The sequence below is a fragment of the Piliocolobus tephrosceles genome, chromosome 2, assembly GCF_002776525.5.
Source record: "Piliocolobus tephrosceles isolate RC106 chromosome 2, ASM277652v3, whole genome shotgun sequence".
Classification (NCBI taxonomy): domain Eukaryota; kingdom Metazoa; phylum Chordata; class Mammalia; order Primates; family Cercopithecidae; genus Piliocolobus; species Piliocolobus tephrosceles.
The window spans coordinates 176,218,536-176,240,679 of NC_045435.1; the positions used below are offsets into that span (position 1 = coordinate 176,218,536).

The window sequence follows — 22,144 nt, forward strand, 5'->3', positions numbered from 1 at the left end:
TGCGCTGGGTACGTAATTCCTCCTTTAGCTCTGAGAGGTTTGATGGACTGAAGCCTTCTTCTCTCATCTCATCAAAATCATTCTCTGACCAGCTTTGATCCGTTGCTGGCGATGGGCTGTGCTCCTTTGCAGGAGGAGATGCGCTCTTATTTTTTGAATTTCCAGCTTTTCTGCCCTGCTTTTTCCCCATCTTTGTGGTTTTATCTGTCACTGGTCTTTGATGATGGTGACGTACTGATGGGGTTTTGATATAGGTGTCCTTCCTGTTTGATAGGTTTCCTTCTGACTGTCAGGACCCTCAGCTATAGGTCTGTTGGAGATTGCTTGAGGTCCACTCCAGACCCTATTTGCCTGGGTATCAGCAGCAGAGGTTGCAGAAGATAGAATATTGCTGAACAGCGAGTGCACCTGTCTGATTCTTGCTTTGGAAGCTTCCTCTCAGGGGTGTACTCCACCCTGTGAGGTGTGGGGTGTCAGACTGCCCCTAGTGGGGGATGTCTCCCAGTTAGGCTACTCAGGGGTCAGGGACCCACTTGGGCAGGCAGACTGCCCCTTCTCAGATCTCAACCTCCGTGTTGGGAGATCCCCTGCTCTCTTCAAAGCTGTCAGACAGAGTCGTTCGCGTTTCACAGGCTTCTACTCCTTTAGCTGAGCCCTGTCCCCAGAGGCGCAGTCTACAGAGACAGGCAGGTTTCCTTGAGCTGCTGTGAGCTCCTCCCAGTTCCAGCTTCCCAGCGGCTTTGTTTACCTACTTAAGCCTCAGCGATGGCGGGCGCCCCTCCCCCAGCCTCGCTGCTGCCTTGCGGTTAGATTGCCGCAGACTGCTGTGTTAGCAAGGAGAGAGGCTCCGTGGGCGTGGGACCCTCCCAGCCAGGTGTGGGATACAATCTCCGGTGTGCTGGTGTTACAGCGCAGTATTGGGGTGGGAGTTACCCGATTTTCCAGGTGTTGTGTGTCTCAGTTCCCCTGGCTAGGAAAAGGGACTCCCTTCCCCCTCGCGCTTCCCAGGTGAGGCGATGCCTCGCCCTGCTTCAGCTCTTGCTGGTCGGGCTGCAGCAGCTGACCAGCACCGATTGTCCGGCACTCCCGAGTGAGATGACCCCAGTACCTCAGTTGAAAATGCAGAAATCGCCGGTCTTCTGTGTCGCTCGCGCTGGGAGATGGAGACTTATGAGTGGATTTCAAGTTCTGTCTCTAAATGGAAAAAACTAGAATCTCATTGTTTTAATAATAACAATTCCATGAAAAACAAAATCCAGACCTTATAAGCAGACACACTCACTCTTACACACACATACACCCTAATATTGCCCAAGCTCCCATTCCATATTTCAAAAAGGCTTAAACAATAGTAAATCACATGGTCTCCTCCTTCTGTTTCAACTTTATACTTTTCCCCTAACAGCTTTACAATAAGGAAATAAACATTTTTAATCACTAAGTAGTCTTCAAATTTTAAGTTCATACTCAGAACAAAGGAAACAGAATATGAAACTTTCCTACAGAATTAGGCAAATTTTCCTCTACTAACATACTAAACTTTGATATTGCTATTTATATTGATTCCAATATTGTTATATTATTATTAAATAAAAATAGAAATGAAAATGTACCACAGTAACAATCTGAGATAACTATTTTGATTTATCCTTTCTTCTTTCTCTACTGTATTCTCTCTTTTTGTTCCATTTTCTTCTACTCTTATAGCAACTGAGTCACAAGAAAAACCTCAGAGAACAAAAATGTAGTTTGAACATCACCATGGAATCACCAAGTCCTTACCAGATAAGATTTGCTTCAACTTACCCACGTTTGATGTTATGTAATTCCTTGTCCTTCCCTTTGTCCTTCTCCTTTTCTCTTTTCTCTTTATCTCTGCCTTTACGTCGTTCTCTATCCCGAGACCGACTACGTGTTCTTCTGTGACTGGACCTCTCACTGCTACGACTGTGAGAACGGAGACGAGGTCTTGACCTGGACCTACGGTAAGCAGATTTTGTTAAATAAACTTACTGTATACTTTGTATTATGAAAAGTAAATACTCTTTTAAATTATCTGAAAAACACTACTTAGTTTTAGTTGTGGACTCAGAATTAAATAATCATGTGAAGCAAGCACCTGAATATGATTCTTTATGAGTAAATGCTCTCACTTGAAATAATATGCGGGAAATACATATGCTAACTTTATAGGAAATAATGACGCAGTTAAAAAGTGTTTGCCTTAAAGGTTCAAATCTAGTCTTAATTATTCACGTCTCCTCAAATAATGTATCTAATTTAATCTACAAGGATAGGGCTTTCCTTTTCTCTACAATTGTTGCTTCCATATCTATTCAAGCTTATTTCTTATTTCTAATTGTTCCAATATAAATATTGATCCACTCCAATCCAGCTATTCTTTGTATTAAATGCATTATGGTACAATACTAAGAAGTAATTATTTCAGGTTCTGGTTACAGTATTGATTTAAAACAAACAAACAAACAAACAAACTCTACCAGACTGACAATCCTATAGATAATTTTTAAAAACAACCTAGGTTGACCCTTGAACAACATGGGTTTCAACTGCATGGATCCACTTACAGGTGGATTTTCTTCCATCTCTGCCACCACTGAGACAGCAAGGCAAACCCTTCCTCTGCCTCTTCCTCCTGAGCCTATTCAACATGAAGATGAGGATGACAACCTTTATGATGATCCACTTCCACTTAGTGAATATTAAATATATTTTATCTTCATGCAGGGTGCAGTGGTTCATGCCTGTAATCCCAACACTTTGGGAGGCCAAGGCAGGTAGATCACTTGAGGGCAGGAGATCGAGACCAGCCTGGCCAACACGGTGAAACCTCGCCTCTACTAAAAATACAAAAATTAGCTGGGCGTGGTGGCTCATGCCTGTAATCCCAGCTACTCGAGAAGCTGAAACAGGAGACTTGCTTGAATCTGGGAGGTGGAGGCTGCAGTGAGCCCAGACTGTACAACTGGGCTCCAGCCTGGGCGACAGAGAAAGACTCTGTCTCAAAAACAAACAAATCAACAACAACAACAAAAACAGAATTGTTGCCATTTTAATCCAACCACGTGATTTTCCTGCTAAACAAAACAATAAACAAACAAAAGTATGTTTTTCAGAGGAAAATAACAGTTTTCATAATACTCACTTTGTCCAGGATAAAAACCCAAAATTCCTAGATAAATGAAGAAACACAAAAAATGTGTTCTCTTCTTAAAAGACAGTATATGAAAAGCAACTGAGATTAAACTAGATGTTAAAATTAACAGATAAGGATTTTAAAGCAGTAAGTTTAACTAGGCTAATAATGAATATAAAATTAAGCAATCTCAATAGGAATACCAGAACATGAAAAAAAAAAAAATTCTGTAACTGAAAAACACAGTCTCTGAAATTAAAATTATACTGGATGAGATTAAAAGCACACTGGTAATAACAGAGGAAAGAATCTGTATACATGCAAATAAATCAATCAAAATTACCCATTATGAAGAACTAAGAGGAAAAAAGATTGTTAATAAGAAAGACCCTCAGGGATCTGTGTGACAAGAGTCAAATGCCTAACAAGCTTATTTAAACCCAGAAATAGAGAAAACAGAGGATGAAGCAGAAAACATTTTTTCAGTGGTGAGCAAAAAATTTTCCAAAGTTAATAAAATAAAAATTTACAGATTCTTTATTAGAAGTTCAACAAACCAAGTAAGATAAATATTAGGAAGACCATGATTAGAAATACTATAGTCAAACTGAAAAATACTAAAGGTGTAGAGAAATCTTGAAAGAATTCAGAGGAAAAACAACACATTACATATAGGTGAACAATGATACCAACTATTGCCACTGACTTCTTATCAAAAACAATGGAAATCAGAAGACAGTGGAATGAAATTCTTAACATGGTGAAAGAAAACAAAAGGTCAACCTAGAATTTTATACCCAGCAAAAATATCCCTCAAAAATGAAAGTAAAATAAGGACATTTTTTAGACAAAGGAAAAGTAAATATCAACAGAAGACTTGCATTACAATAAATACTAAAGAAAGTTCTTCAGGCCGAAAGGGAATGGTAACAGATGAAAACGTGGATCTTTAGGAAGGAATGAAGACTACCAGAAAGTAAATAAATAGGTAAGTATCAAAAACTGTTTATTTCCCTTAATTTATTTAAAACACATAGAGTGCTCAAAGTAAAAATAATAGTATTTTACTCTAAGGTTTATAATGAAGGTAGACATAATGCAAATAATCTCTATAGAATAAAGCATGGGGCAGGTAAATAAACCTATACTGTTAAAAGGTTTCTATATTTCACATTAAATGGTGACATAATAATTCTAAGTACACTGAAACGTTAAGAGCATACACTGTAATCCTTAGAGCAACTACTAAAAAAAGAAGAAAATAAGTATGCTAAAAAGTCAATAGATTAATTTTAAAGGAATTATTAAAAATACTCATTAATCCAAAAGGAAGCTGGAAAGGAAGTAAAAAGAAAAAAAGAAGGCAAATACATAAAATAATAAAATGATAGACGAATTATATCATAAGTACATTAGATATTAATAAACAAAATATTGTAAAAAGGCTGTTTGTCAAAGGTATAAAAAGCAATCCTGTATGCCATCTAGAAGAACGACTATATGCTATCTACAAAATATGTACTTTAAATAAGCAGACACCGATAGGTTAAAAGTAAATGTCTAGGCCAGGCGCAGTGGCTCACGCCTGTAATCCCAGCACTTTGGGAGGCCGAAGTGAGCGGATCACGAGGTCACGAGATTGAGACCATCCTGGCCAACATGGTGAAACCCCATCTCTATTAAAAAATACAAAAAATTAGCTGGGCCTGGTGGCAAACACCTGTAGTCCCAGCTACTTAGGAGGCTGAGGCAGGAGAATGGCGTGAACCCGGGAGGTGGAGCTTGCAGTGAGCCAAGATAGTGCCACTGCACTCCAGCCTGGACGGCGAGAGAGAGACTGTCTCAAAAACAAACAAACAAAAAAGTAAATGGCTAAAAATATATACATCATATAAACAGCAAGTACAGGAAAGCTGAAGTTAATATATTAATATCACCTAAACTAGACTTCAGAAACTAAGAGTATCACCCAAAATAAAAATGGATACTTCATGATAATCAAAGGATCAATTCCTAGGTAGAAATCATGCAGAACATGTTTATCTGACCGAAACAGAATTAAATTAGAATTTAACAATAAGACATGCAGAAAAACTCCAGATATATGGAAACCAAATAATACACTTTCAAATAATCCATGAGTCAAGTAAGAAAGCACAAAGGAAATTTAAAAGTATTTTGAACTGAATGAAAATAAAAAATACAACATATGAGAATTTGTGGGATGCAGCTAAAGGAATGTTTAGGGAGACATTTATAGTTTTAAATGTTTATATTAGAAAAGAAGAAATATCTAAAATCAATTACCTAAGGTTTCACTTTAAGAAGCTACAAAAAGAAGAGCAAAGCACTATAAAACCAAAGTAGCTGGAAGAAAGGAAACACTAAAGAGAAAAATCAATGGAAGGAAAAACTAAAAAAGCCAAAATCTGGTACCCTGAGAATATCAATAAAATTAATGTCTCAGCTAAAGTGATCAAATGAAAGAAAAAGAGCTAACCAATACAAATTACCGAAGAATAAAGAATGTGGATGATGGAGACATCACATGAACTCATCCTAGATACTTAGAATATATATTAGTCCATTTTCACTCTGCTGAAAAAGACATACCTGAGACTTGGAAATTTACAAAAGAAAGAGATTTATTGGACCTACAGCTCCACATGGCTGGGGAGGCCTCAAAATCATGGTGGAAGGCAAGGAGTAGCAAGTGACATCTTATGTGGATGGCAGCAGGCAAAGAAAGAGCTTGGGCTAGAAACTCCCATTTTTAAAACCAACAGATCTTATGAGACCCATTCACCATCACGAGAACAGCACGGGAAAGACCCGCCCCCATGATTCAGTCATCTCCCACGGGGTCTCTCCCACAACACATGGAAATTATGGGAGATACAATTTGAGATTTGGGTGGAGACACAGAGCCAAACTGTATCATGATATATGTAAGTCTTTAAGAGAATTACATGGCTTTCAGCAGCAGTAACATTTGTCCTTGTCCATCTCCAATGGGTTCACTTAATAAATAAAGAAGAATATTGGATCAGAAACCCGCAAACTTTCTTAATGTGATTTTAAGAAATTTCTTCCTTTTCTTCCTTCCTTCCTCCTTTCCTTTCCTTTTTTTTTTTCTTCTTTCCTTTTCTTCCTACATTTCTTCATTCCTTTATTTATTTATTTGAGACAAGGTCTAACTCTGTCACTCAGGCTGGAGTGCAGCAGCATGATCATATCTTACACAACCTCAAATTCCCTGACTCAAGCGATCCTCCCGCATCAGCCTCCCAAGTAGCTGGGACTACATATGCGTGCCACCATGCTCAGTTAATTTTGTGTGTGTGTGTGTGTGAGAGAGAGTATGTGTGTGTGTGTGTGTCTATATAGATGGGGTCTATTTTGCCCAGGCTGGTCTTAAACTCCTAGCTTCAAGTGATCTTCCCATGTCAGCCTCCCAAAGTTCTGGGATTATAGGCATGAGCTACTACATCAACCTGCAGTTATAATATTTATTGCTGCTAATGTTAACATAGATTTAATTATTTTATTGTCCTAATTTACAAATACGAAATTTCTACCATTTGTTCTGTAAGTTTCTTTGACTATTCCTTAATTTTGACACGAGTATCTTTCTATATCAAAATTTTATCATCTGTCCCCACAGATATTACCTAATTCCTTTCTGATTAAATTTTCTATTATGTGTAAATATGTGGAAATTTTAACAGATTACTAAAATCTTTGAGTAATAATCAGTCAAATTTTTAAGTTTTCTGATTAAAAAAAAGCAATAACAATGCAAACGGAAGGCAGCCTTTTTTTGTGATAACCTCAGCCACTATAAATACATTATATGCATATAGACATACAGAATATTTTCATTATTTGGTTCCATATTATTTAGGACCAAAATATGATTCTGGCAATTAACTGTGAAAACACAGAGTAACAAAAGACAGGCGAGTTAAACATTAATACAATTCTAAGGCTTATTTTTAAACTAAATCTGTAACAAAAGTTCATTTCTTATTCATTTGCCTCTTTTTATTAAAAAAAAATACATATACTGTTGGACAAAATATACACTATTTTGGCTCCAGATGAGGTGGATTTTGGTAAAATCGTGTTTTTACTGTACCCTTAAAATTAAATGTATCTGTTACTAATATGCTCAATGTTACATACGTATTCAGATTTAGAAGATAAAGAAATCCTCAAATAATAGTGCCCTTGAACAAGCTATTTCCTCTCTGAGCTTCTGTTTCCTTATGTGCAAAATGACAGTAATATTTACCTTACCATGAGAATGAAATAATATTACCTGAGTTGTGAAATAACACAAGTGATTTGGGAAAAGGAGGCAGGCACTAGGAAAGAAGTTAACTGAGGGAGGTACTAATTTGAGTGAATTTGTAAAATCTGAATCAGAAGCATATGAAATATGTTTCCCTCACACCATAGCATTCTGATTTTGACAGACCTTTAAAATCTCAAGGCTGGCATAAGAATCGCTCAAGGTTCAATGTATGTCTTTTATGTAGGAAAGTGAATAATCATAATCTGAAGGACTAAAATCCTTGTCTTCACAGACAACCCTCGGCAGCCAAATACATGATCTTCAGCGGTCTGCTATTAACAGGAAGACCATATCACCTATCATCTAAGTCTTGAAGCCTTTGGAGGATAAAAGGAAATATCTGGGGGATATGTAGGTCTTGAAGAAGGTACTATAACATGAAGACAACAGGGCTTAATTGGCACTGTCCCAGAGGAAGCAGAGTCTGATCACATTTCTATCACCATTATAGAAAAATGGGATACTGCAATTAGCAGTGAGGTCTTCTATCAAGTACTATCTACCCAACCCTCCCTAGCACCTTATTTGCCAATCTTCTACTTCTCCCAACTTACCAATTAATTAAGCAAGCTCAGTTATCTCCAAACCCATCTCACAGTTTTCCCTAACACAAGGACTCTACTATAGAAACATATGCCTGCCATTTTCCAAACTAATTGTGCTCATTATTTACCCTACATCTTCATACAAGCAATTCGTGTCTTGAAAATTCTGGTATATTCTATAAATGTTGCTGGTGTGGCTCAATAAACTGTGGTAGCAATAGCAGATCTGTAAGTCAAGTCACATGATGTTAAATTCAAAGAAAGTAGTAAGTTTTAAAACATCAGAGTATGCACAGTATGCATAGTATAAGCTATTGGACCTTCCCCCTGCCCCCTGTGTCTTAATGTTCATTGTTTTAATCCTCACACTGTCTGCCTCTTAATCATGCTTATAGACTGCAAGTAGCAAAAAGTGAGTCTGAAGAAAATACGTGTAAAAAAGACAGTAAATGCAAAAACAAAGAGAGAAAAAAATTTATTCAAAGCTGTTAAAAACAACCATGAAACCAAGCACAGATTGAAATACACTAAGCTGCTAACTTCTTAGTTGTCATAAGAATTGACTTTACACAATTTTGCATAAAACTCACATCCTGGACATATGAACAACTCCATTTACTTTATTAAGTAACTTTACTTACAAATTTGAATGGTCCTCATCAAGAAGAAAGTAGAAGTTCAGAGTAAAAAGATTTCCTACCCAGACCAAACAAACAAACAAAAAGCCAAAGAAACTATATTAAAATTTAAGACTTATTTGTCCCTCATTCCTTAAATAAATATATTTCTGATAAATCACTCTAGAAGTCTCTAGAGTACCAAAGTCAATATGGAGATCTATTATAAGCAAAGAAACATTTGATAAAAAATGTGGCACTCTAGAACATCCAATATATAAGCAATAAATGGACAGCAAGATGTCCCATTATACCAGATAAATGCTTTCAATATCTACAGAATAAGAAAAGTCCCTGCAACATCTCTACATAAAATGAATTACTGCCCTAAAAAAACAATTTATCAAGTTTCTTAATTGGCTAATAAGTTCTAAACACATGTAATCAAAACAAATACCCTAATATTTTGTCTTTCAAAAGAAAACTACAATACTTCAAGTAGTGTATTCAGTTAAGTCCTACCTATAAATAAAGACTACATTTACCATAAAATAAAACAGTAATTAAAATTAAATAATTACACATTGAACAAAAGTAACATGGATTCCATGTCAGGATGACATTTTGAACATGGATACCTAATATCACTCCCTACTAAATTTCAACTAAAATGATAAAAATAAGAGGAATTTTTTTAAGGACCTACATTCTAGGAAAGACATGCGCTTTGGAAAGGAAGGTGTCCACCAGTGGCTTGGGGATAAAGAAAAACTAGGAAACAAGGTAATGAAGTTCAGAGATCTACAAAAACAAGATCATAAATGATGCCTGTAGTCTCAGCTACCTGAGAGTCTGAGGCAGGAGAATCACTTGCCTCTAGGAGTTAGAAGGCTGCAGTAAGCTCAGATTGGAGTGAGCCAATCTGCTGACTCCAGCCTGCATGACTGCGCGAGACCCTATTTCTAATAAAATGAAAGAAAGAAACTCTACCTCACGATACTAAACAATAGAGTGCCATTCAAGAAGGCTTAAAGTCATATGAAATCTTCAGTCCATTTACAGTATTGTCTATTACTGCTGATCCAGGAAAATTATCAAGAATGACATAAAAAGAAAATCCAACATCCATACAAAGCAACTATAAGAAACAGAAATAATCAAAATTTTTCAAAAAATGCAAATATATCTCACCAAAAACCATGAAATAGAGAAGACTGTAACATAGCACTAGAAAATGAATCAAACATAAAGAAACAAGCAAAAAAAAAAAAAAATTCCAGGACAAAAATAGACAAACAACAGCGAGATATGATATCTGATTTTAGGAAAAAGCTCAATTTATTTAAAATAAAAATAAAATAACTAAACAAATTAAAATAAGTCATCTCAGAAATGAATATTAAATTACAACATGCTCATATAATAAGAGACATAGATGTTAATGATGAAAAGGGCCAAGAGAAAGAAAACAAAAGTAGTAGAAAATTTCAGAAAAAAGTTACAGAAAGAAGAGGCACACAATGAACAACCAACTAGTTGAGGTTCCAAAAGAAAACACAAGGTAACAGATAATTAGAATCATAATGCAAGAACAGTCCTGTAACTAAAGCCATCCACATGTAGAAAGGGTCCACCACAGGGAAATAAACTACCCATAATTAACCCTGAGATATATACTGATTAAGTTACTGCTCATTAAAGATAAAGGAAAAAGAATACTCTGATTAAGTCACTAACAACGACAGACAAGTTGATACCAGTCTCAACTGCATGATACACAGCAAAACAATGGCTTTAATTTTTTTTGAGAAATTCAAGAGGGAAAAAAGTATATTGGCCATGTTACATCCCACTGGCTATGTATTCCAGCCAAGCTATCTTTCAAAAATCAAAGCCACAGAAAAACAAAAAGTAATAAAAGTAGTAATTTATGTTAGATTTATATAAGTCAAGACCATGCAACAATTTCTAGGTAAGTCACTGAAGGTATAATTAAAATAATATAAATTAGTCACCTAATAGAAAATAAAATGAAATAAAATTAGTCCAAAGAAGAAAGTAGAAAAAAATGAAAAAATGGATTGCACAAATAGAAAATGAAGAATAAGATGGTAGAATTAAATCCAAATATATCAGTAATTAATAAATATAAATGGACTAAATAATACAATCGAAAGATTGTCCAACTGAAGGCAACAAACTACAAGCAGCTTTCAAAATGAACATCTTAAGTATTAAACAAAAGAAGGGTTCAAAGTAAAGGCAGAGAAAAAAAGATCATGCACGCACTAACAAAAAGAAAGTAAGATGGTGAAACCATACCAATGTCAGATAAAGTAGACTTCAAAATAAAGGCTACTATTAGAGACAGTCCTTGATGATAAGGATAATCCCAAAAGTGTGTATTAATCTAACATTCCTGAATTTATAAATATGTAATAAAAGAGCCTCAAAATATGTAAAGCAGAAGTTGACAAAACTTAAAGGCAGAATCTTGATTGTGGATTTGTAATGTAAATTTAGAAAGTAAAGACACAGAAGATTCGAACTCATGGTTAAATTTACCTATTAACTATACTTCAAAACTTCTTAATACTCATTCTTATCAAATGTACCCATAATATTTCTTAAAATAAACTATATGGTGGGCCACGAAGGTAATCTCAACACATTTCAAATCTAGAAAGCATTCAGATTATGTTTTCTAACTATAGTACAATTAAGGAAGAAAACAATAAACAAAAGACAACTAGAAGAATCCCCAAATGTTTGGAAATTAAGTAATACATGTTTATATATCCCATGGGAAAGAAGAAATCACAATGAGAATCTTTAAAATATGTGAATCAAATAAAAGCTAAAATATAACACATCAAAAATTTGTAGAATATATCTAAAGCACAGCTCAGATGAAAATTTATAGAGCTATAAATGCACAAATAAGAAAAGAATAAAAGCTAAAAATAAATCATCTAAGCACCCATCTCAAAGGGAAAAAAAAACAGAAAAGTAAACTCAAAAGGTAAAAGGAAAGAAATAAAGAGAAAAGAAGCAAGAAATAATGAAACAAAAGATCAAGAAAGACCAAAGTTGATTTCTTGAAAGATTAATAAGGTTGATAAACTATTAATAGAAATTATTCTTTTAAAAAAGAAATCACAAATAAAATAATCGATATTAGATTTAAATCACCTTTTGCCCATATGGGTTAAAAGCTATGAAAATAATCTTTCTACCATAAACAACTAGAAAAGCAGATAAAATGTATGAAACAACTGATTCACTGACTACGCAACAGGCAGCCTAGGGATAGGATTCCTAAAAAAGGAAATAAAGGAACCTTAGGTGTGCCTCAGTTTACTGCCTTTAGAAACTTTCCAGACCACAGAGCAGGAAGAAAAAACCTAAACAAAAGCCTGGTGGATCTGCTGAGCTAAGGACACAGACAGACCGGATCTGCTGAGCTAAGGAGACAGAGACAGACCTTCAGGTAGATCAAGGTTGCTAGGATTTGCAAAGCACTGTATCAAACAGAAGGAAGTTTGACGGAAAGAGGAATACAGAAATCTGAAGTAGCGTCCCCTCGATCTTCTGATGAGTTCTAATCTATAAATACGTGAGGTGAAATTCCATGGAACCAGGGAAAAATATACTGGAAAACAGAAAAATTCCTAAATATCACACAGGAGGAGAAACAGAGTTCCCACAAGCCAGGAGACACCTTCTACCAAAGGCATTGCATAGAGTCAAGTATTAACACTGGAACAAAATTATCCAGAAAAAATGTATCCTAGACCCATCCTAACAAAGCCTAAAAATAAGCCTTGATATTGGTAAAGTATAGCAACGTGATGAGGTTATCTCATGGCTACATGAGAGTTTATTACACTATTCTCTACTTCAATGAATGCTTAATTTTTCTCCATTCAAAGGTTAAAAAAATTATTTGGACCTTCATTTATATATCTGTTATTTGAAACTAACCATAAAAATCACAGTGGCCAGTTTTTCAGTCCAATCCATATAAACCTACTCAGAAATTACCTGAAACCTTATACAAATACACCCACCAGCAACAACGCTATTTTGGGGGAAAAAATATAAACATTGTGAATTTTAACTAAGACAAATTAAGCAAATAGATATTTTACAGCTTTGAGTATTTACTGACCCTCATCTGTCTTAGAGAAATCTGTTCAGATCAGCATAGGTGTCAAATGTTCTAAACCGTAAAACCAGGGTCAACTGTCCTTACCAGAGGCAGAGGCTCAAGCCTCTACTTGCTGTGTAGATCAAGTGTTTGTAAAGAGGGGTTGTTTGTATATTCCTAATATGTAATTCTAGTTATATTGCTCAATTGAATAACATATCTTATCAAAATGCCAGAAACATTTATTTGGACCTATAACTCATATCAAGTTTTACTATTGAGCTATCAGAATGCAAAGCTGGTAAATAAAAATCAAAACCAATCTCCCCTTTACTATAGTAGTTAATGCTCTAAAATATGTATAATAATATGCTTGTTTAGTATATGTCTCGTTTAGCAACATGATAGGGCATAACATTTTCCCCTATTATTACCAAGGATCATCTATGTGCTAAGGAGCATGCAAGCTATATTCATGTACTTTATCTCACTCAATTCTCCAGTTTTAAACAAATAGCTGTTGTTATCAACCCTTTTGGTGTTTCGGATATTTTTTCCCTACTGGGGGACAGCTGTTTGGTTTTGTTTTTACTTTGAGAAAACTGGACTCTTAAAAGTTCAGAGGTCACAGAGTCAACGAGTGATAAAACTGAAATCGAATCTCAGGTTTGTTCACATCCTTTCAACTCCGACATACTGCCAATGAGATCTGATTGCAGTATCATTTTCAAATAAAATCTATAAAATAGAAAGATTTACACAGACTCATTTCTAAAATATTATCAAAAGATTTAACCCTATCTTATCACAAGTAGATCCATTTAACTAAATATTTTGGAACTCATGATATCAACCTTACAAATTCCCAATCATCATCTCTGGTCTCCCTATTTTTAAGATATTAAGGGTAGAATTGGGAAGAATGGGAAAAAAAGCAAAAGAGAAACAACACAGAAAGACAGTGCCTCCCCACTAAAAAAGCATATAACCCACCCACTATGCCAAAGGTTAAGTCATTTCGTCAAGTTCAAAGATCTTCAAAGACTTCTTAGATCCAGATAAGCCCATATGTTACCAAAATTCTGTGAAAAAGCTATTGCTTTCCAATCTGCTTCTCATGTTTAAGATATAGAACACACAGATGCTTGGCATCACTCATCAGTCTTCCTAAATTTTCACACCAGATAATCAAGGTCCACCAATAACTTTCCTATCTAAAAATCCTAGAAATGTCTTTATTCCATCAGTGCCTGGTTCCCTTGTTAAATCAGAAAGTAACCATAAAAGACCATTTAGTTACTGTACAATAAGTGTTAATTTGCTAATTTCTTCACAGGTAATCAATTAAAATGTAAAATATTGGATAAAACTAGTTGCACTAAATTTAACAGCTGCTCCATAAGCATAATTAGTTTCACAAGGGCCATATGTATTCTGAACAGAGACAGAGTTGAAACAAATAGACAGATTTTAAACAAGTTTGAGAAAATCTGCATTTAATTAGCAGGTGGGCACTACAACTGCATAACATTTTTATACATTTATATTTATGAAGTGACAGAAGATCTAAAGGCTTTTTAAAACGGCGTTTATTGTTTGAATGGGAACTGTTTTGCTGCATGCTAAAGTGATTTAAGTCCTTATAGCTCTGCTTTGAAAAAAAATCATAAATGGTGAAAGAAAACATGTGGAAAACTGTAAAACTAGAAAGAATTCTCGACAAAAAACAGATACACATACCATAACTAAAAGGAACTACACTTAATTAAATGTACACTACATCTGGAATATCAGCCTAATAAAATGTGAAACTATTAATTTTCATTGTTCTAAAGGAAATGAGGTCAGTGTCATTTAATAATTCCTCCAATTACACTGGGCTAACTCATTGGACTGTATGTTCTGGACACCATCTAATCTTAAAATGCTATATACTTTACATTATCCTTAAGTTAAACTTTTAAATAAAGGCATTTAAATTACAAAAGGGTAAAATAATAAAATCAGCAAATGAATTTTTTTAGCAGCTGGTAGCTACTAGTATTATATTTAAAACTTTATGGCTTTGAATGAGATTTTTCAGGGACACTCATAAGTCTGAGTACACATTTGTTAGTTCTTATTAACACTGAAATCATTACTTTAAATATAGGAGTAGAATGCATAATTTTTAAAAGCAAAATGATGTTTACGGCACCAATAATTTCATTAGTTGGCTATATGTATTATTATTAGTTTTTAAATGTATGAAAATCAATAGGGCTTTTGAGGGCAAAATGCTTTAAGGACTCTAAGGAGCAATAATATTTTTTGTAAAAGAAAATGACGATTTTCCAAAATAAAACTGGATAATGAAGCAAATTCCTGCATTGTCCGTCTCTGCAGTGGAGAGTTAGAGAGAAGTCCTTATCAAGTAAGTAAATCAGTACCTTAAAAGTTAACTGTTTTCTCACTTAGCCAAATAAAGAGTGTGAAGCCTCCCATTTAGGTATCAAAGACACTGCACTTCAAAATTTCTTCAAATAGTAAAGTCCATATGCACAAACCAATTTAAATTATTAAACATTAATCTTGATTCTGGTAGCTTATTTTTGGAATTTAAGAAGTATCAACATGTTTTCTAATGTGCAAAATCTAAATCTGTACATGAACATTTTTAAGTATTTATGGAATCCATGCATCAAAAAAAGATTTAAAACAACAAATATGATTGTGAAATCAAACTCTGAAAACTATGTGCTTTGTAATCAACATTAATAAATACTTTATATTAAAAAATAAAACAAAAATACAGATCACTGTCCCTCGAAATAATTAAAAGTTTTTATATTAAAATTTGCCTTTACAGTTTATTCATATGAAATAGAAACTTATTGGGACAAAATATTAATATCTCTTAATTATAGCAAATTTTATTATTCTAAAGCTAAAAGAAAAACTTAAGATACTTGACAGCTTTATTTACTAAGAAGTATCCTTAAACATTATAAAGTTACAAGTAACTTGCTGAATGATTTCACACAACTATGTAAAACATCACTTATATGGACACACCTAATAGTTTACCAAATACATTGTTATCTGCTTGCCTTTAAATTAGACTTCCAACTCCCTTGTTTTATACTTTTCTTCCAAATCTGGGAACAAGTTCTAAATTGTTTATGTCATTATTTTAATTGCCCAAAAAAAGGCTTTAATGGTAATGAAAGAATCTGAAAAAGCAAGATGCCTTAGGCATGAAACATCTCAATGGTCACCATATTTTATAAATGAGAAACAGAACTCAGGTACACCCTGCATTATTGTGTATTGTATTGCATTGTGTTATATGCTCAGGTACAAGAGGAAAAAATACTTGAAATTGAAACATACGTTAGTATATTTCTTGATTTGGTGTGAGTGCTTCAAAAATAATTCTAGGTTTGTTGTTGTTTTGTTCTTTTTCATAAGCCATATAATAGGAAGCAGAAAAGATTTTAAAAAGAGACAGAGTCTATATCTTTGAGGTTTTGTTCCATGATGCAAGAAGAAACAAAGGCAAGCTAGTAATGAATAAGAACATCTTAGTTAACTGAAAAATCAAAAATTATACTTTTTCTTAGTTTTCTCCATAGATCTTTATCCTGCATATTTCCAGCGTGATTTAATAAAGATATTCCTAAATTCAAGTTCCAGATTCGGTATAAATAATTGATTTTATACTACTGGAAACAACACAAAGAAGAAAGTAAACTTAAAAGTGAAACCCCACCCCAATAACACCTAGCATGTATGGATTTTTATCAACAATAAGACTAAACAGCAATCTTTTTTATCTAATTTAGAGATGGTATCACTTTGTCACCCAATCTGGAATGCAGTGTCATGATCACTGCAGCTTCAAACTACATGGCTCAAGCAATCCTCCCCCATCAGCCCCCTGAGTAGCTAGGACTACAGGTGCATGACACTATGCCCAATTAATTTTTTATTTTTGGAGAGATGGAGTCTAACTATGCTGCCTGTGTTGGTCTTGAACTCCTGGTCTCAAGCAATTCTCCTTCCTCAGCCTCCCAACATGCTGGGATTACAGGTATGAGCCACCAAATCCAACTGAAAAGGAAACTTTAGGCTCATATTCAAACTTACAAATTATTGTTTTACTTTTTATTTTTATAACTCCTTTTTTTAGAGGTCCTTCCTAAAAAATTGTTTCAATATATAATCATGTCTATTTCCAGCTGATATTTTACTTTTTAAGCAAAAACATAACTTCTTAACTAAATCAATTTTACAATGAATAACCTATAAATTCACTAGAAGATCAACCTACACAAACAATACAAAGGCACTTCTTTTTTTATTTTTATTTTTTTATTTTTTTTTGAGGCGGAGTCTCGCTCTGTCGCCCGGACTGGAGTGCAGTGGCCGGATCTCAGCTCACTGCAAGCTCCGCCTCCCGGGTTTACGCCATTCTCCTGCCTCAGCCTCCGGAGTAGCTGGGACTACAGGCACCCACCACCTCGCCCGGCTAGTTTTTGTATTTTTAGTAGAGACGGGGTTTCACCGTGTTAGCCAGGATGGTCTTGATCTCCTGACCTCGTGATCCGCCCGTCTCGGCCTCCCAAAGTGCTGGGATTACAGGCTTGAGCCACCGCGCCCGGCAAGGCACTTCTTTTTTTAAACACTCACTCATTTCCATTTTTACTACTGAGTAAAGGAAAAAGAGGTTATTAAAAAAAACTTTAAAGTGTCATTTTAGTTGAACTTAGCATTGAAAAAATAATTAAATTAAAATTCAATCTATTATCTTAAAAATAATCAAAACCATTTTATTTTCCTGAAAAGTATTTTAAAATCCTCAAACTATCACCTGGAGTTTTCCTTATGGATAACTTAAATATAAGGTAAGTTTATTTTCTTACCTTTATCTGGACCAATAGTATTAATTAACTTATTTATCTCCTTTACTAACAGATTTGTAGAAAGAATTAGAAAGGGGAAGGGAAATATTGGAAGGAGTGACAATTGGCAAATTCATACAGAAGGAGAATACAGAATAAAATTTAAAATTAGATACTGGAAAAAAATAAAATAAAATTAGACCTTAGAAACTATCCAATCAGAATAGTTTGGGGCCAGACAGTACTTTATAGCATTACTGTACAGCTCAGTACTGTATCATAATTAATATTAATAAAGGTCCCAAGTAATTAGCAAAAACAGAATACAACTGGAATTAAACTTCCTTTTAAAAAAACTGCTACATATGAGAAATAAAAATTGGGATCTACCCTTGAGAGAAGAATAGTACTTAAAATGTATCAGAACAAAGGAATAATAATTATTTTATTTGAACTATTCTTTCCTTCTTTCCTTAAACACAAAGCACTCAGTCTGGGCAAAAAAGGCTTAAAAGAAAAAAGATTTCAACACAAACTCTCAAAGTATTTTCCAGTAACACTTAGCCTACAGAATTAACTCTGAGAGTTTAAGGAAACCTAAGGCTGCCCTAAGTCTATGTTTGGGCCTGAGTAAGCCAAACAGTCCAGAACGCCAAGAACTAAGACATACGGATATCTTGAAATCCTTGAAAGTTCTACCAGGCCAGTGAATTACAAAGGTATTTAAAGTAAAATTTATAATCTGGGGCCCACTCATAAGCCAATGTGAACTCCAGTTAGGGAGTTTCTCTATCACCTAAGAAAAAGTATTTGTAAAATCAGCTTGTTCATTAAATGTCACTTACCTGTTTCACATTATGAATTTAATAAATGATTTGTAATTAACTTGAAAAATTTAGAAGAAGGGAAACACATCAGACATCTTCCTGCCTTCTGGCCTTTGCACAGGCTCGTCCCATCATCTTAACACACTTCCCCAGACATCTAAGATTCCCTCATCTCCTTCATATCTTTGCCTAAATGTCTTCTTTTCATTAAGTTCAGTTCTATCCTGTTAAATACTGAAACCTGCCCTCTCTCCCAACCTCCAGAACTCCCAATGCTCCATAACTTGTTCTATATTTCTTTTACCCATTGTACTAGACCCAACATACTATATAATTTATTTATTATATTTTCTGTTCATTGACTGTTCTCCTTGTTAGAATGTAAGCTCTACAAGAGCAGTTTCTTTTACTAATAATATTCCAGGTGCCTAGAATTGTGCCTTCACAAAAAAAGGCACTCAAATATTTGTTAAGAATAAACAAATAAATAAATTCATGTACTACTTTCTCAATTTGTGTCCTCTCTTCTAAAATCTGCACAATTATTTACTATTTTTCTTAATAAATTCACTTAAATATTTATCTGATTTGTTTTACATGTACCCAAATTATCCTAATATTAGAAATTACTGTCATTTTCTCCCCTTCCCAATAAAATAGAATACATACAACTAACAGATAAGTTACAATAAGACTATAAGGTATTTTTGTTAAAATTTACATTGCTTTGTATTTCTCACACTATGGTAATAACATCTAAGAAAACTCATAAAGGAAATTTATATAAAATGAACTATTTTTATCACTAATTTTCCAACAAAAAGCATACACATATTCTGAATTTTATGCAAAGGGAATGAGAAAGTAATCTAGTCCACAAAGGGTCATAATTTGAAGGATTTTCTTAACTCTGGGATAAATGCCATCACACCCTCTCAAATACAGACACTTTTCCAGGTGATAGATATTTCTCTCATGTGTCCAGAACTCCACGTCTAACCAAGTCTATATTATGAACATCCAAAAAGGATCCTTAGCATGCCACATTTGCCACATTCATTTTGTTCCCTTGTCCTCAGAGCCCTAATAAACATCTAGTGCTAGTACAGTTCAAGAAAAGGATTTCATAAATTTTCAGGAACAGAAACAGTTTTGCTGATTGTCTAGTTCAATGATTCTCATCCCTAGCCATGTATCAGTCACCTGGGGAGCTTTTAAAACTGTACATAGGGCCAGAGGCGGCAGCTCACGCCTGTAATCCCAGCACTTTGGGAGGCCAAGGTGGGCAAATCACAAGCAGGAGTTTGAGATCAGCCTGGCCAACATAGTGAAATACCGTCTCTACTATAAATACAAAAAATTAGCCGGGCGTGGTGGTAGGTGCCTGTAATTCCAGCTACTCAGGAGGCTGAAGCAGGAGAACTGCTTGAACCTGGGATGCGGAGGTTGCAGTGAGCCAAGATGGCGCCACTGCACTCCAGCCCGGGTGACAGTGCGAGACTCCATCTCAAAAAAAAAAAAAAAACCACCTCGACCTAAACCTTATACTCTATACAATAATTAAATCAAAATGAATCACACACTTCAAGATAAAATAAAAACTATGAAAGTTCTAGAAAGAAAAACATGTAAGAAAAAACTTTCAAATCTAGTATTTGGCAAAGAGTTCTTGGATTTGACACCAAAAGCATAGATCTGATACCATAAAAGGAAGAACTGATAAAACTGGACTTCACCAAAATTTAAAACTTTTGATCTGTAAAAGACTCTGTGAAGAGGATGAAAAGACAAGCTAAAGACTAGGAGAAAATATTTTTTAAGTAAAGAACTCTCAAACCTGAATAGTAAAAACAACAACAACAACAAAAAACCTATTCAATTAGAAAAAAAGTACAAAACAAGTTAACAGATATTTCACCAAAGAGGATACACAGATAGCAAATAAGTATATGAAAAGTTGTTCAGCATCATTAACCATTAGAGAAATACAAATTAAAATGACAATCAGATATCATTATTCAACTATCAGATCAGCTAAAATGAAAACAGCAATGTCAAATATTGGTGGACACAGAGAAACTGGATAGCTCATATAGTGCTATTTGGAATTTAAAACAATACAGCAACTCTGCAAAATAGTTTGGCAGTTTATTACAAAATGAAACATGTAACTACTATGACTCAGCAAGAGTACACTTGGGCATTTATTCCAAAGAAATGAAAATAATATGTTCACACAAAAACCTATACATGAATTATCACAGTAACTTTTCTTATAACAGCCAAAACTGAAAAAAACACTTTCAATGGATGAATAGTTAAACAAACTGAGGTACATCCATACCGTGAGACAGTACTTAGCAATAAGAACAAGTTACTGATATACACAACAACATAGATAAATCTCCAGGTGGTTATGGTGAGTGAAAAAAGCCAATCTCAAAGGTTACGTACTATACAATTCCATTCACAAAACATTCTTAAATGACAAAAGTTATGAAAAAGAACAGATTACTGGTTGCCTAATCGTTTATTTCAAAGGGGGTCCAAAGGCAAAAGAAAAGTGAGTTTGCCAAAATAGGGCAATATGAGGGATTCCTGGGGTAATACTCTCTATCTTAGCTGTATCAATGCCAACATTCTGGTTGTGATACCATATTACAGTTTCGGAAAATATTATCATCAGGGAAACAGGACAAAGAGTGTATAGGATCTCTCTGTATTATTTCATCTACCTGCATGTGAATCCACAACTATCTCAAAACAAAAAGTTAAAAATATACAAACACATTATTCTCAAGGTACTGGCCAATGCAACCAGACAAGATAAAACAATAAGATGTATAAGAAATGGAAATAAAACAATTTTTATGTGCAGATAGTACACTTAGAAAATCCCAGAGGGGGGAAAATTGATAACATTGACTCAAACCACAAAAGAATTCAGCAAACTTAGCAAAATAAAAACTAATATAAAAAAATCAATAGTATCTATCTGCACAATAACCAGTAAGTAAATATAACAAATGACAAAATCTCATTTGCAACAACAACTTAAAAATAAAACATTTAGGAATAAACAAAAAAAAGTTCAAAACCTAACTTTATAGAAACTGTAAAACACCCTGAAACAAACAGAAGCAAACTGGAACAAATAGAAAGACACCGCTTCTCATTGGTTAGTCATTCTCAACTTCATCAAGGTACCAGGTTTCAATTCACAAACTTAATGTAATCCCAATAAAAATTCCAATGAGCATGTCTATGGAGCTAGAAAAGTTCAACTTAGAATTCATACAGAAAAATAAACATCCAAGAATACCCAGAAAAACAGTGGGAATCAAAGAATTCTCAAGAGCAAAAATTAATGATTAGAAAACAAACAAGAGAAAATAAACAGCTTTTTGGTCAATAAGCCCAAAAGTTGGTATATTGAAAAGAACTTAAAAATGGATGAATCCCTGATGAGATTAATCAGGAAAGATAGGAGATTAAAATAGCTTTAACAGGAGCAGGGAGCAGTGGCTCATGCCTGTAATCCCAGCACTTTGGGAGGCCGAGGATGGCAGATCACTTGAGGTCAGAGATCAAGACCAGTCTGGCCAACA

The 22,144-nt window shown here is 34.4% G+C and overlaps 1 protein-coding gene across 1 annotated transcript in view; it reads right to left on the reverse strand.

The window, feature by feature from the left end:
- Positions 1 to 22,144, reverse strand: part of RSRC1 (arginine and serine rich coiled-coil 1) — a 411,876-nt gene that overhangs the window by 327,460 nt on the left and 62,272 nt on the right. The window contains exon 4 of the mRNA XM_023223365.2: positions 1,807 to 1,980. Coding sequence (XP_023079133.1) covers positions 1,807 to 1,980 — 174 coding nt within the window. The remainder of the gene's footprint in view (positions 1 to 1,806; positions 1,981 to 22,144) is intronic.